Source organism: Choloepus didactylus, chromosome 10 (assembly GCF_015220235.1).
Source record: "Choloepus didactylus isolate mChoDid1 chromosome 10, mChoDid1.pri, whole genome shotgun sequence".
In the NCBI taxonomy this organism is placed as follows: domain Eukaryota; kingdom Metazoa; phylum Chordata; class Mammalia; order Pilosa; family Megalonychidae; genus Choloepus; species Choloepus didactylus.
This window is the reverse complement of record NC_051316.1, coordinates 91,670,648-91,684,552: the sequence shown is the minus strand read 5'-3', so window position 1 is coordinate 91,684,552 and position 13,905 is coordinate 91,670,648. Positions and strand designations below refer to the sequence as shown.

The window sequence follows — 13,905 nt, the reverse complement described above, 5'->3', positions numbered from 1 at the left end:
TGTCGTAGAGTCAGAGAAAGCACAGCCTCCGTGAAGACTGCAGTGTCCCACCTGAGTCCAGGCCCATGGGGCCAAGCAGATGGTCCAAGGGGCTTGGCCTCTGCAGGCTCCTCCAGACCCCGCAGGCTCCTTCAGACCCCATGCCCCACTCTGCCTCTGCACCCTCCGCAGGCTTTGCCTACCCTGTTAACTTTACCACCTGGGAAATGGGGTGGCAGCCAGAAATGTGTCCTCTAGAGTCCTTGGCAGAATGGATATTTCTCTGGAAAATTCTGGGGTTTATATCTGACGTCACGTGAGAAGCCCCTGTCATCCTCCCTAACCCCTGGGGCCTGCCCTCCTGGAGCCCCCACTGCCCAAAGTGGTGGCTTTCTCTAGGAAGAAGGTGCAAGCCCCACCCTCCCCCTGAGGGTGTGTTGTGCCCTGCAGGAGCTGACTATGGGCAGATTTCAGAGGAGACCTGGATCTACCTGAACAACCTGTATGGAGGTGGCCCTGAGATCGCCATCCGACAAAGTGTGGCCCAGCTTCAGGACACAGAGAGCTTATATGGAGAACAAAAAATTGAAGCTGAGACCCGGGCCATGTGACCTTGGTGGGCCAATCTGTAAGTCTCCCTGGCTGGGTCCCTCCAGGGGCTCTGTGGTCCCTTCCTCCCTCTCCAGAGTCCCTCTTTTGTCCCTAGAGTGTCAGAAGAATGTATCCCTGAACACACCTTCCCTGAGGCTGCTCAGGAGAACCCTCTGCGTGGGCCCCTGCTCTGCTGAGTGCACTGAGTGTCCCCACAGGCCCCTGCATTTGCTCCTTATCCCTGCAGAGGGTGTGCTTAGGTCCCAGAAGAGAGGCTGGCCACTTCAGAAACCCAGATGTGTAAAGAGGCAGAAAAGTTGTTTTGGTTCACAGTGAGTAATGCTGCAACTAGGAAATATATTAATTTCAGACTTGTAAACGACCAAGACTCTGTGGCGTTATTTTGGGTCTTTGACCTGGCAGTGCACAGATCAGCCATTGTCATTGTTACATCCCCCAAACCTGCCTTCTCACTAGTGGGGGCCCAGCTTTTGTCCCTGGAGCCCTGGGCCCATGGCCGCCTGAGATTTGGGGCCCAACACTGCCTCCCTATCAGAGGCTGTGGCCTTGGGACAGTGGTTCAGGGATTAGCTGCTGCTTCACAGGTACTTTCTGTGCACTTGGTCCAGCATCCCAAAAGAGTCACAACAGTGGTGAGCAGAGGAACTGAAAACGCCAGCAGTGCAGATGCTCATGCTTGTCACGGAGCCAGCTCCTCCCAGTGGTCCCACTTCATCCCCACATTGCTTCATTGTAACCAGAAAGGCTCCCTGAAGTCTTGGACTTCTCTTTAATCCTGCAGACTAAAGACTCGGGACTTGTTCGTGATTGGGACACAAGGAGAGGGTTGAATTTCTGTCAATGGGGGATGTCTCTGGAAGCAATTGGTTCCCCTTCAATTCCCCATTTTGTCCTGCTGAGCTTGCCCCTTGGATTGGCTGTAATTTGCCCCAGAGCTTAGTGGTTCATCATTATGGAATATTTGCTGAGCCCCCACAAGGGAACCGGACGATGAAACAGAAATACCTCATGTTATCATTTGCCACTAAGGCAGCTTCCCCGGGGATAATGGTAGAAGAAACACACTTTCCTTTTCTCCCCAACACTGTTGAGCTGCATAGAGCCCCACCTCAAGGATGTGGTATTAGGGGCAGCTTTCACAAGTAGGTCCCCAGAAGTGTCTCTTCTGGATGCTGAGGCACTGGGACCTGCTGAGCACATCAAGTCTGGAGTTGTGTTTCCAGTGGCACTAAAGCCCCATGAAGAAGGAGCTGGGGAAGGTGCTCACCATGTCAGGGTCAAAGCAAATGGGGAAAGGGTGCTGGGAAGGGTTCTGGGACCAAACTCCCTCCCAAACTCCCGTGGCCTTCAGACTCTGTAGAAGCAGATGTCAGTGGAAATTCTAGGAGGCCAGAGCCCCTGAAGCCTCTCGCTTCATGTTGCTCACTCAGTTATATTGCTTTACGTAGATTCCGTTTCTTCCCGGCTGTGGCAGCTTGTTGATCAAAGAACAAGCCACTGTTGGAATTTTTTGATGTTTGCCAGTGTTTTGAAAGCTGCTGCTGCAGCAAGCAGTGAACCCACTGCAAAGCCTTTGTGGCTGCATGTTGTATGTACTGTTTGTGACGTAGAGATTCCACTGTTCAGATTGTAATCTTGCCCCACGTCGGAGTTGTCTAGTTTGTGTTCAGAATGTCAGAATAAATACGTATTCATTCCCCACAGCCCACACTGTGTCTCTGTGTTCAGTGCAGTTAATTCTGTTACTGGAGGGAAAATTGAAGCTCACTGCTGTGGGGGAGGGGACCACTTTCCGCCCTTGCATGCGGCCTGGAGCCAGGGTGATTAACATTACAAACGACTGCACACAGAAAGAGGCTTTGCATGGGGCTTTCTGAAACCAGAGACCATCTGGATGCTGAGCGAACGGAACAGGAGGCTGGAGCCACTTTAAACACAATCAAGCACGTGTGTTGTTCCTTTCCTGGAACCATCCGCAGCCCCAGAGAAGTGGGGCCAGATGTGGTCATTGGTTGAGGCCAGTACATCCCCCAGGCTGGCTCCCCACTGGCGGCAACTGACGTAGACGAGCCACGGCGGGCCCTGTCCGGTCGCTGCGGGCCTTGGTGCCTGGGCCTGGGTGAAGGGTGTGAGCTGGTGATCTTCTGCCTGGGAGCATCCTCTCCTAAGTTAGGGCCTCGGACGCTGCATCTCAGGTCCTGGTGTTCCGCACAGGGAGCTTTCCGATGTATAGTGATGCTAGTTTTTTATTAAAGTCCCCGGGTTTTTTGTTTTGTTTTGTTTATACTTTTGCGGGTTTTTCAGGGGCAAGAAAATTTTGAGATTTTTATGTATTATTTTTTAAAAATTTACTTGTGAAATCCATCACGTATGAGTGTCCAGAAACATATGTTCAACATAAAGAATGATAAAAAAGGTGACAGGGCACCCAGCCCAGGTATGTAATATTACCAGTTCCACAGAAATTGTCGGTCCTGCCCATGCCCCAGAGGGAACGCCTTGCCTGCATTGCATTTATCCCTTGCTTTTCTTCATAGTTTTACCACATATGTATGTATCTCTAAGCAATATTTTTGTTTTGCTCCCATTTGAACTTTACATATATGGAATTCCATGGTATGTATTTTGTGATTTGCTTTTCTTGTTTAACATTGAAGGAGAGAATGATAAAGTTTTGTCTGGAGGATTTATTCCAGAGGTTTGGAGATACTCATTTATTGTACTGTAGGAAGTTGAAATAGAAATAGGTAGGTACTGATTTGCATCTAGTACCTGAAAATGTTTCTTTTTTTCCCTTGAAATGCCTGGTTTCTGAGGGGCTTGGTCAAATTTAGATGCTGGAATCTGAAGACGAAACACAAGTCTCTGGTTTCTCTCCCAGGCTGGGCTGGAGACAGGAAATGCTTAGTGGCAGGCAGAAGCCAGTGATCCAGTCTTTCTCTCTCGTCTGCCCAGTTGGGCTCCTCTGCAGAGCGGGGCCTGGGCATTGCGCCAGCAGCACCTTTCAGAGGAGCCAAAAGCCACCCCTTGCAGACTGGGGGAGTGTGTGGACCAACTGCTACCTCTATTTAAAGGCCTTTCCATCTGCCTGTGGTTTTGCTCACAAACCTGCATCAGAAAATACCTTTGCAAGGTGCAGCCACTCAAGAAGCTTAGTTTCCTGTCTTTGTTCTATTTTAAATTCAGTGCAAACATAAATTATCCTGAGTCTTACAATACCTAATTCTGAGCCCCAGAGAGCCTTTTGGGAAGTAAGTGGTGTTTTGGAGTCTTCCTTCTCTCTAGCTCTTTTCTTTACTACAACTTTTCCTTCAGCACAAAGAAACTTGTTCATTATAGCAAGGTGAGCTGTGGCATGCCTTTAAGAAAGGCTATGAAAAAAGAATATTAAACATTTTAGACAGATTATGTTCTGGAAAGCTGTCCCAGGGATGTGTTAGGATGTAGTCTTCAGTTCTTCCTTCTATTTAATAGCAACGACCAGCCCTGGGCGAGTGGGCACTTGGAGAGCTGGACCTGGGAACTGGGTACTTAGTGGGCTTGGGCGGGGTTTGGCCGAATTCAGGCAGAGGTGAGCACAGGTGAGGAGCACACAGGCCACGGCCCCATCCTGGGCTCTGCTCCCTGGGCAGAATGTGCGGGGGCTGAGCAGATCCCTCTCCACGGCTGCTTCCAGGTCCATCAGAGGAGAATTAAACTCTGAGTGTTTTCTCCTGCAGCTTTTGGCCCCTTAGCTCTGAGGACAAAGGCATGAAGACCACTCTCAGTTTCTGCTGTACTTTTTGTGGCCCAGAGATGCCCCAACTGATTGAAGGTAATTTAAGTAAATGTCACACACCAGTCCAGCTAGACTGAGACAGAAGTATTTAAATCAGGCCCTAATGGGCATGCACACCACTCTAGAGAAATACCTCCCAACACATTCAAAGTGTCTGCTTGGTACTAATTTGCAGCTTTCCTTTAATCCCGGTCTTACAGGGGGCTGGCAACACTGACTACAGCCTCCCCTTCGCAAAGAGGGACAGCAGAGGCCAAGGGGGTGAAGGGAGAGGCCTTGTCCAGGCAGGGTGGGCGGAGCCAGAGGACCGGACTTCCTCACTGTTCAGGCCTTGGGACAGAGCTGCGGCTTCTGATTTTCACAATTCGGCCTGGCTCCTTTCCTCACTCAGACCCACAACATCCATCTTTTGCAGCAGCAATTCAAATTTTGATGTCCAAGTTGTCCCATGGATTTCACAGGTCACTTTTCCTTTAAAAGGGGGGTAGTGGGCACTGGAACCTCCTCTCTGTATGTGACAGCCCTGTCCACTTCCCATTTCGATTCTAGTCATCCCCTTAAATTAGGAGCTCTCATTGCTCTTTCCTTTACCACCCTCTGCTGCTTCCTCTAGGCGTCCCTACCTTCTCTGTGGACCAGCTGCCTCAGGTCTGGGCATGGCCTATGGGGCAGGTAGGAGGTGACGTGATGGGGTACAGGAGGAGGAGCCACCAGAGCCCCAGGAGGCAGGGAGAGGCTGGGCGATGCCTTGGACGGGTGAGATTTCCAGTTTACTGGAGGAGCCCGATCTACTCATCCATGACGTGTTTGCTGACAGTTCTGCTTTGCAGCCTTCTGACTCAGGAGTTCCTACTGGATGGAACCCATGCCTTCAGGTGACTTCCTGAGTGCACAAGAAGACTGAATTGTGTGGCAACATAGTTCTTATGACTTTCTACTGCTCTCCAGCAGGGGTAAAAGTCAGGTGACCAGAAGGTTCAGGTATATGACTGGACGGACAGGTTGAGGTGCCAATTCCCACAAACACTTCTGCCAAGTAGGAACGTAAAGGTGTACATTTTTATGTTTCAGATTCCAACAAGCTCAGTATAAAGTTACAGAGCTCTGAATTGGAAATTGTCTTTTTAAAAATCAGAAAATTTTAAATGCCATAACAAGAGCTTTGGAATAAGCTCTGAATCAGAGCTAACATTTGTGAACTGCTGCAGAGTTTATCAAGTGCTTTCCCAACATTCTCATGCTATCATAGTAACTTCCCAAGGGTGCTAGTATCCTCACCGCACAAGGAAACTGAGGCCCAGAGAGGTGGAGCCTGTGCCCCAAATCAAACCCAGCTCCCTTATTCCAACTCCACTGGGTGTGGTTCTTCAGGGCAGGAGGGTTCTAAGCAAGACAGGTGGGGACACTTCAGTTCTTACACATGGACTGTTAGAGACTATTGTTAAAATAAGACAAAGCCCAGAAAGAACATGCTGGAAATAGTCTTCCTAAATTAATCCTTTGCCAGCAACGTAGGAAAGCGGGCCGGCAGTTAGGATGGTAGATTCACCTTGTTTCCTTCTACCACAGTTCTTACTAAGAACCCTGAATACTCGATTGTTCGGAAGGCTTAGCTCAGTTAGGCCTCCATGACCTACCCTCCCCAGGCACTGTGGGCAACTGTCTTCACTGAGCTGCTGAAGGTCTCTCCTTAAAACCTAATGGCGGGAGGTGGGGCAAGATGGCAGACTGGTGAGCTGTAAGTTTTAGTTACTCCTCCAGGAAAGTAGGTAAAAAGCCAGGAACTGCGTGGACTGGACACCACAGAGCAATCTGTCTTTGGGCATACTTCATACAACACTCATGAAAACATGGAACTGCTGAGATCAGCGAAATCTGTAAGTTTTTGCGGCCAGGGGACCCGTGCCCCTCCCTGCCAGGCTCAGTCCCGGGGGAGGAGGGGCTGTCAGCTCCGGGAAGGAGAAGGGAGAACTGCAGTGGCTGCTCTTATCGGAAACTCATTCTACTGATTCAAACTCCAACCATAGATAGACTGAGACCAGACACCAGAGACTCTGAGAGCAGCCAGCCCAGCAGAGAGGAGACAGGCATAGAAAAAAAACAACACGAAAAACTCCAAAATAAAAGCAGAGGATTTTTGGAGTTCTGGTGAACACAGAAAGGGGAAGGGCGGAGCTCAGGCCTTGAGGCGCATATGCAAATCCTGAAGAAAAGCTGATCTCTCTGCCCTGTGGACCTTTCCTTAATGGCCCTGGTTGCTTTGTCTATTAGCATTTCAATAACCCATTAGATCTCTGCGGAGGGCCCTTTTTTTTTTTTTTTTTTTTTTTTTAAATCCTTTTTTCTTTTTCTAAAACAATTACTCTAAGAAGCCCAATACGGAAAGCTTCAAAGAATTGCAATTTGGGCACATCAAGTCAAGAGCAGAACTAAGAGAGCTCTGAGACAAAAGGCAATAATCCAGTGGCTGACAAAATTCACTAAACAACACAACTTCCCAAGAAAAGGGGGGTGTCCGCTCACAGCCACCATCCTGGTGGACAGGAAACACTCCTGCCCATCGCCAGCCCCATAGCCCAGAGCTGCCCCAGACAACCCAGTGTGACGGAAGTGCTTCAAATAACAGGCACACACCACAAAACTGGGCGTGGACATTAGCCTTCCCTGCAACCTCAGCTGAATGTCCCAGAGCTGGGAAGGTGGAGCAGTGTGAATTAACAAAGCCCCATTCAGCCTTCATTTGAGCAGACTGGGAGCCTCCCTACACAGCCCAGCAGCCCAGAACTGCCCTGGGGGTACGGCACTCAACTGTGACATAGCACAGTCATCCCTCGAGGACCCGGGGTGCACGGCCTGGAAGAGGGGCCCACTTGCAAGTCTCAGGAGCCATACGCCAATACCAAAGACTTGTGGGTCAGTGGCAGAGACAAACTGTGGCAGGACTGAACTGAAGGATTAGACTATTGCAGCAGCTTTAAAACTCTAGGATCATCAGGGAGATTTGATTGTTAGGGCCACCCCCCTCCCCGACTGCCCAGAAACACGCCCCACATACAGGGCAGGCAACACCAACTACACACGCAAGCTTGGTACACCAATTGGGCCCCACAAGACTCACTCCCCCACTCACCAAAAAGGCTAAGCAGGGGAGAACTGGCTTGTGGAGAACAGGTGGCTCGTGGACGCCACCTGCTGATTAGTTAGAGAAAGTGTACTCCACGAAGCTGTAGATCTGATAAATTAGAGATAAGGACTTCAATAGGTCTACAAACCCTAAAAGAACCCTATCAAGTTCAGCAAATGCCACTGAGGCCAAAAACAACAGAAAATTATAAAGCATATGAAAAAACCAGACTGATATGGATAACCCAAGCCCAAGCACCCAAATCAAAAGACCAGAAGAGACACAGCACCTAGAACCAGCTACTCAAAGAACTAAAGATGAACAATGAGACCATAGTACGGGATATGAAGGAAATCAAGAAGACCCTAGAAGAGCATAAAGAAGACATTGCAAGACTAAATAAAAAAATGGATGATCTTATGGAAATTAAAGAAACTGTTGACCAAATTAAAAAGATTCTGGACACTCATAGTACAAGACTAGAGGAAGTTGAACAACGAATCAGTGACCTGGAAGATGACAGAATGGAAAATGAAAGCATAAAAGAAAGAATGGGGAAAAAAATTGAAAAAATCGAAATGGACCTCAGGGATATGATAGATAATATGAAACGTCCGAATATAAGACTCATTGGTGTCCCAGAAGGGGAAGAAAAGGGTAAAGGTCTAGGAAGAGTATTCAAAGAAATTGTTGGGGAAAACTTCCCAAATCTTCTAAACAACATAAATACACAAATCATAAATGCTCAGCGAACTCCAAATAGAATAAATCCAAAAAAACCCACTCTGAGACATATACTGATCACACTGTCAAACATAGAAGAGAAGGAGCAAGTTCTGAAAGCAGCAAGAGAAAAGCAATTCACCACATACAAAGGAAACAGCATAAGACTAAGTAGTGACTACTCAGCAGCCACCATGGAGGCAAGAAGGCAGTGGCACGATATATTTAAAATTCTGAGTGAGAGGAATTTCCAGCCAAGAATACTTTATCCAGCAAAGCTCTCCTTCAAATTTGAGGGAGAGCTTAAATTTTTCACAGACAAAGAAATGCTGAGAGAATTTGCTAACAAGAGACCTGCCCTACTGGAGATACTAAAGGGAGCCCTACAGACAGAGAAACAAAGACAGGACAGAGAGACTTGGAGAAAGGTTCAGTACTAAAGAGATTCGGTATGGGTACAATAAAGGATATTAATAGACAGAGGGAAAAATATGGCAAACATAAACCAAAGGATAAGATGGCCGATTCAAGAAATGCCTTCACGGTTTTAACGTTGAATGTAAATGGATTAAACTCCCCAATTAAAAGATATAGATTCGCAGAATGGATCAAAAAAAATGAACCATGAATATGTTGCATACAAGAGACTCATCTTAGACACAGGGACACAAAGAAACTGAAAGTGAAAGGATGGAAAAAAATATTTCATGCAAGCTACAGCCAAAAGAAAGCAGGTGTAGCAATATTAATCTCAGATAAAATAGACTTCAAATGCAGGGATGTTTTGAGAGACAAAGAAGGCCACTACATACTAATAAAAGGGGCAATTCAGCAAGAAGAAATAACAATCATAAATGTCTATGCACCCAATCAAGGTGCCACAAAATACATGAGAGAAACACTGGCAAAACTAAAGGAAGCAATTGATGTTTCCACAATAATTGTGGGAGACTTCAACACATCACTCTCTCCTATAGATAGATCAACCAGACAGAAGACCAATAAGGAAATTGAAAACCTAAACAATCTGATAAATGAATTAGATTTAACAGACATCTACAGGACATTACATCCCAAATCAACAGGATACACATACTTTTCTAGTGCTCACGGAACTTTCTCCAGAATAGATCATATGCTGGGACATAAAACAAGCCTCAATAAATTTAAAAAGATTGAAATTATTCAAAGCACATTCTCTGACCACAATGGAATACAATTAGAAGTCAATAACCATCAGAGACTTAGAAAATTCACAAATACCTGGAGGTTAAACAACACACTCCTAAGCAATCAGTGGGTTAAAGAAGAAATAGCAAGAGAAATTGCTAAATATATAGAGACGAATGAAAATGAGAACACAACATACCAAAACCTATGGGATGCAGCAAAAGCAGTGCTAAGGGGGAAATTTATAGCACTAAACGCATATATTAAAAAGGAAGAAAGAGCCAAAATCAAAGAACTAATGGATCAACTGAAGAAGCTAGAAAATGAACAGCAAACCAATCCTAAACCAAGTAGAAGAAAAGAAATAACAAGGATTAAAGCAGAAATAAATGACATAGAGAACAAAAAAACAATAGAGAGGATAAATATCACCAAAAGTTGGTTCTTTGAGAAGATCAACAAGATTGACAAGCCCCTAGCTAGACTGACAAAATCAAAAAGAGAGAAGACCCATATAAACAAAATAATGAATGAAAAAGGTGACATAACTGCAGATCCTGAAGAAATTAAAAAAATTATAAGAGGATACTATGAACAACTGTATGGCAACAAACTGGATAATGTAGAAGAAATGGACAATTTCCTGGAAACATATGAACAACCTAGACTGATCAGAGAAGAAATAGAAGACCTCAACCAACCCATCACAAGCAAAGAGATCCAATCAGTCATCAAAAATCTTCCCACAAATAAATGCCCAGGGCCAGATGGCTTCACAGGGGAATTCTACCAAACTTTCCAGAAAGAACTGACACCAATCTTACTCAAACTCTTTCAAAACATTGAAAAAAATGGAACACTACCTAACTCATTTTATGAAGCTAACATCAATCTAATACCAAAACCAGGCAAAGATGCTACAAAAAAGGAAAACTACTGGCCAATCTCCCTAATGAATATAGATGCAAAAATCCTCAACAAAATACTTGCAAATCGAATCCAAAGACGCATTAAAAAAATCATACACCATGACCAAGTGGGGTTCATTCCAGGCATGCAAGGATGGTTCAACATAAGAAAAACAATCAATGTATTACAACACATTAAAAACTCGAAAGGGAAAAATCAATTGATCATCTCAATAGATGCTGAAAAAGCATTTGACAAAATACAACATCCCTTTTTGATAAAAACACTTCAAAAGGTAGGAATTGAAGGAAACTTCCTCAACATGATAAAGAGCATATATGAAAAACCCACAGCCAGCATAGTACTCAATGGTGAGAGATTGAAAGCCTTCCCTCTAAGATCAGGAACAAGACAAGGATGCCCGCTGTCACCACTGTTATTCAACATTGTGCTGGAAGTGCTAGCCAGGGCAATCCGGCAAGACAAAGAAATAAAAGGCATCCAAATTGGAAAAGAAGAAGTAAAACTGTCATTGTTTGCAGACGATATGATCTTATATCTAGAAAACCCTGAGAAATCGATGATACACCTACTAGAGCTAATAAACAAATTTAGCAAAGTAGCGGGATACAAGATTAATGCACATAAGTCAGTAATGTTTCTATATGCTAGAAATGAACAAACTGAAGTGACACTCAAGAAAAAGATACCATTTTCAATAGCAACTAAAAAAATCAAGTACCTAGGAATAAACTTAACCAAAGATGTAAAAGACCTATACAAAGAAAACTACATAACTCTACTAAAAGAAATAGAAGGGGACCTTAAAAGATGGAAAAATATTCCATGTTCATGGATAGGAAGGCTAAATGTCATTAAGATGTCAATTCTACCCAAACTCATCTACAGATTCAATGCAATCCCAATCAAAATTCCAACAACCTACTTTGCAGACTTGGAAAAGCTAGTTATCAAATTTATTTGGAAAGGGAAGATGCTCGAATTGCTAAAGACACTCTAAAAAAGAAGAACGAAGTGGGAGGACTTACACTCCCTGACTTTGAAGCTTATTATAAAGCCACAGTTGCCAAAACAGCATGGTACTGGCACAAAGATAGACATATAGATCAATGGAATCGAATTGAGAATTCAGAGATAGACCCTCAGATCTATGGCCGACTCATCTTTGATAAGGCCCCCAAAGTCACCGAACTGAGCCATAATGGTCTTTTCAACAAATGGGGCTGGGAGAGTTGGATATCCATATCCAAAAGAATGAAAGAGGACCCCTACCTCACCCCCTACACAAAAATTAACTCAAAATGGACCACAGATCTCAATATAAAAGAAAGTACCATAAAACTCCTAGAAGATAATGTAGGAAAACATCTTCAAGACCTTGTATTAGGCGGCCACTTCCTAGACTTTACACCCAAAGCACAAGCAACAAAAGAGAAAATAGATAAATGGGAACTCCTCAAGCTTAGAAGTTTCTGCACCTCAAAGGAATTTCTCAAAAAGGTAAAGAGGCAGCCAACTCAATGGGAAAAAATTTTTGGAAACCATGTATCTGACAAAAGACTGATATCTTGCATATACAAAGAAATCCTACAACTCAATGACAATAGTACAGACAGCCCAATTATAAAATGGGCAAAAGATATGAAAAGACAGTTGTCTGAAGAGGAAATACAAATGGCCAAGAAACACATGAAAAAATGTTCAGCTTCACTAGCTATTAGAGAGATGCAAATTAAGACCACAACGAGATACCATCTAACACCGGTTAGAATGGCTGCCATTAAACAAACAGGAAACTACAAATGCTGGAGAGGATGTGGAGAAATTGGAACTCTTATTCATTGTTGGTGGGACTGTATAATGGTTCAGCCACTCTGGAAGTCAGTCTGGCAGTTCCTTAGAAAACTAGATATAGAGCTACCATTCGATCCAGCGATTGCACTTCTCGGTATATACCCGGAAGATCGGAAAGCAGTGACACGAACAGATATCTGCACGCCAATGTTCATAGCAGCATTATTCACAATTGCCAAGAGATGGAAACAACCCAAATGTCCTTCAACAGATGAGTGGATAAATAAAATGTGGTATATACACACGATGGAATACTACGCGTCAGTAAGAAGGAACGATCTCGTGAAACATATGAGAACATTGATGAACCTTGAAGACATAATGCTGAGCGAAATAAGCCAGGCACAAAAAGAGAAATATTATATGCTACCACTAATGTGAACTTTGAAAAATGTAAAACAAATGGTTTATAATGTAGAATGTAGGGGAACTAGCAGTAGAGAGCAATTAAGGAAGGGGGAACAATAATCCAAGAAGAACAGATAAGCTATTTAACGTTCTGGGGATGCCCAGAAATGACTATGGTCTGTTAATTTCTGATGGATGTAGTAGGAACAAGTTCACTGAAATGTTGCTATATTATGTAACTTTCTTGGGGTAAAGCAGGAACATGTTGGAAGTTAAGCAGTTATCTTAGGTTAGTTGTCTTTTTCTTACTCCCTTGTTATGGTCTCTTTGAAATGTTCTTTTATTGTATGTTTGTTTTCTTTTTAACTTTTTTTTCATACAGTTGATTTAAAAAAGAAGGGAAAGTTAAAAAAAAAAAAAAAAGAAAAAAGACAAACAAGGAAAAAAAAAAAGATGTAGTGCCCCCTTGAGGAGCCTGTGGAGAATGCAGGGGTATTCGCCTACCCCACCTCCATGGTTGCTAACATGACCACAGACATAGGGGACTGGTGGTTTGATGGGTTGAGCCCTCTACCATAAGTTTTACCCTTGGGAAGACGGTTGCTGCAAAGGAGAGGCTAGGCCTCCCTATATTTGTGCCTAAGAGTCTCCTCCTGAATGCCTCTTTGTTGCTCAGATGTGGCCCTCTCTCTCTAGCTAAGCCAACTTGAAAGGTGAAATCACTGCCCTCCCCCCTACGTGGGACCAGACACCCAGGGGAGTGAATCTCCCTGGCAACGTGGAATATGACTCCCGGAGAGGAATGTAGACCCGGCATCGTGGGATGGAGAACATCTTCTTGACCAAAAGGGGGATGTGAAAGGAAATGAAATAAGCTTCAGTGGCAGAGAGATTCCAGAACGAGCCGAGAGATCACTCTGGTGGGCACTCTTACGCACACTTTAGACAACCTTTTTTAGGTTCTAAAGAATTGGGGTAGCTGGTGGTGGATACCTGAAACTATTAAACTACAACCCAGAACCCATGAATCTCGAAGACAGTTGTATAAAAATGTAGCTTATGAGGGGTGACAGTGGGATTGGGAAAGCCATAAGGACCAAACTCCACTTTGTCTAGTTTATGGATGGATGTGTAGAAAAGTAGGGGAAGGAAACAAACAGACAAAGGTACCCAGTGTTCTTTTTTACTTCAATTGCTCTTTTTCACTCTAATTATTATTCTTGTTATTTTTGTGTGTGTGCTAATGAAGGTGTCAGGGATTGATTTAGGTGATGAATGTACAACTATGTAATGGTACTGTAAACAATCGAAAGTACAATTTGTTTTGTATGACTGCGTGGTATGTGAATATATCTCAATAAAATGATGATTAAAAAAAAAAAAACAA

General features: G+C 44.3%; 1 protein-coding gene across 16 annotated transcripts in view; it reads left to right on the top strand.

Moving 5' to 3' along the window:
• USP20 (ubiquitin specific peptidase 20) overlaps nt 1-2,297 on the top strand; it is a 92,237-nt gene extending 89,940 nt beyond the window's left edge. For 13 of the 16 annotated variants that reach the window (XM_037851299.1, XM_037851295.1, XM_037851286.1 and 10 more), the window contains one exon: nt 430-2,297. In XM_037851299.1, coding sequence (XP_037707227.1) covers nt 430-590 — 161 coding nt within the window. In that variant the 3' untranslated portion in view covers nt 591-2,297. The remainder of the gene's footprint in view (nt 1-429) is intronic. The other 3 variants (XM_037851291.1, XM_037851290.1, XM_037851289.1) reach the window with 3 other exon arrangements.
• The last annotated feature ends 11,608 nt before the right edge of the window (nt 2,298-13,905 follow it).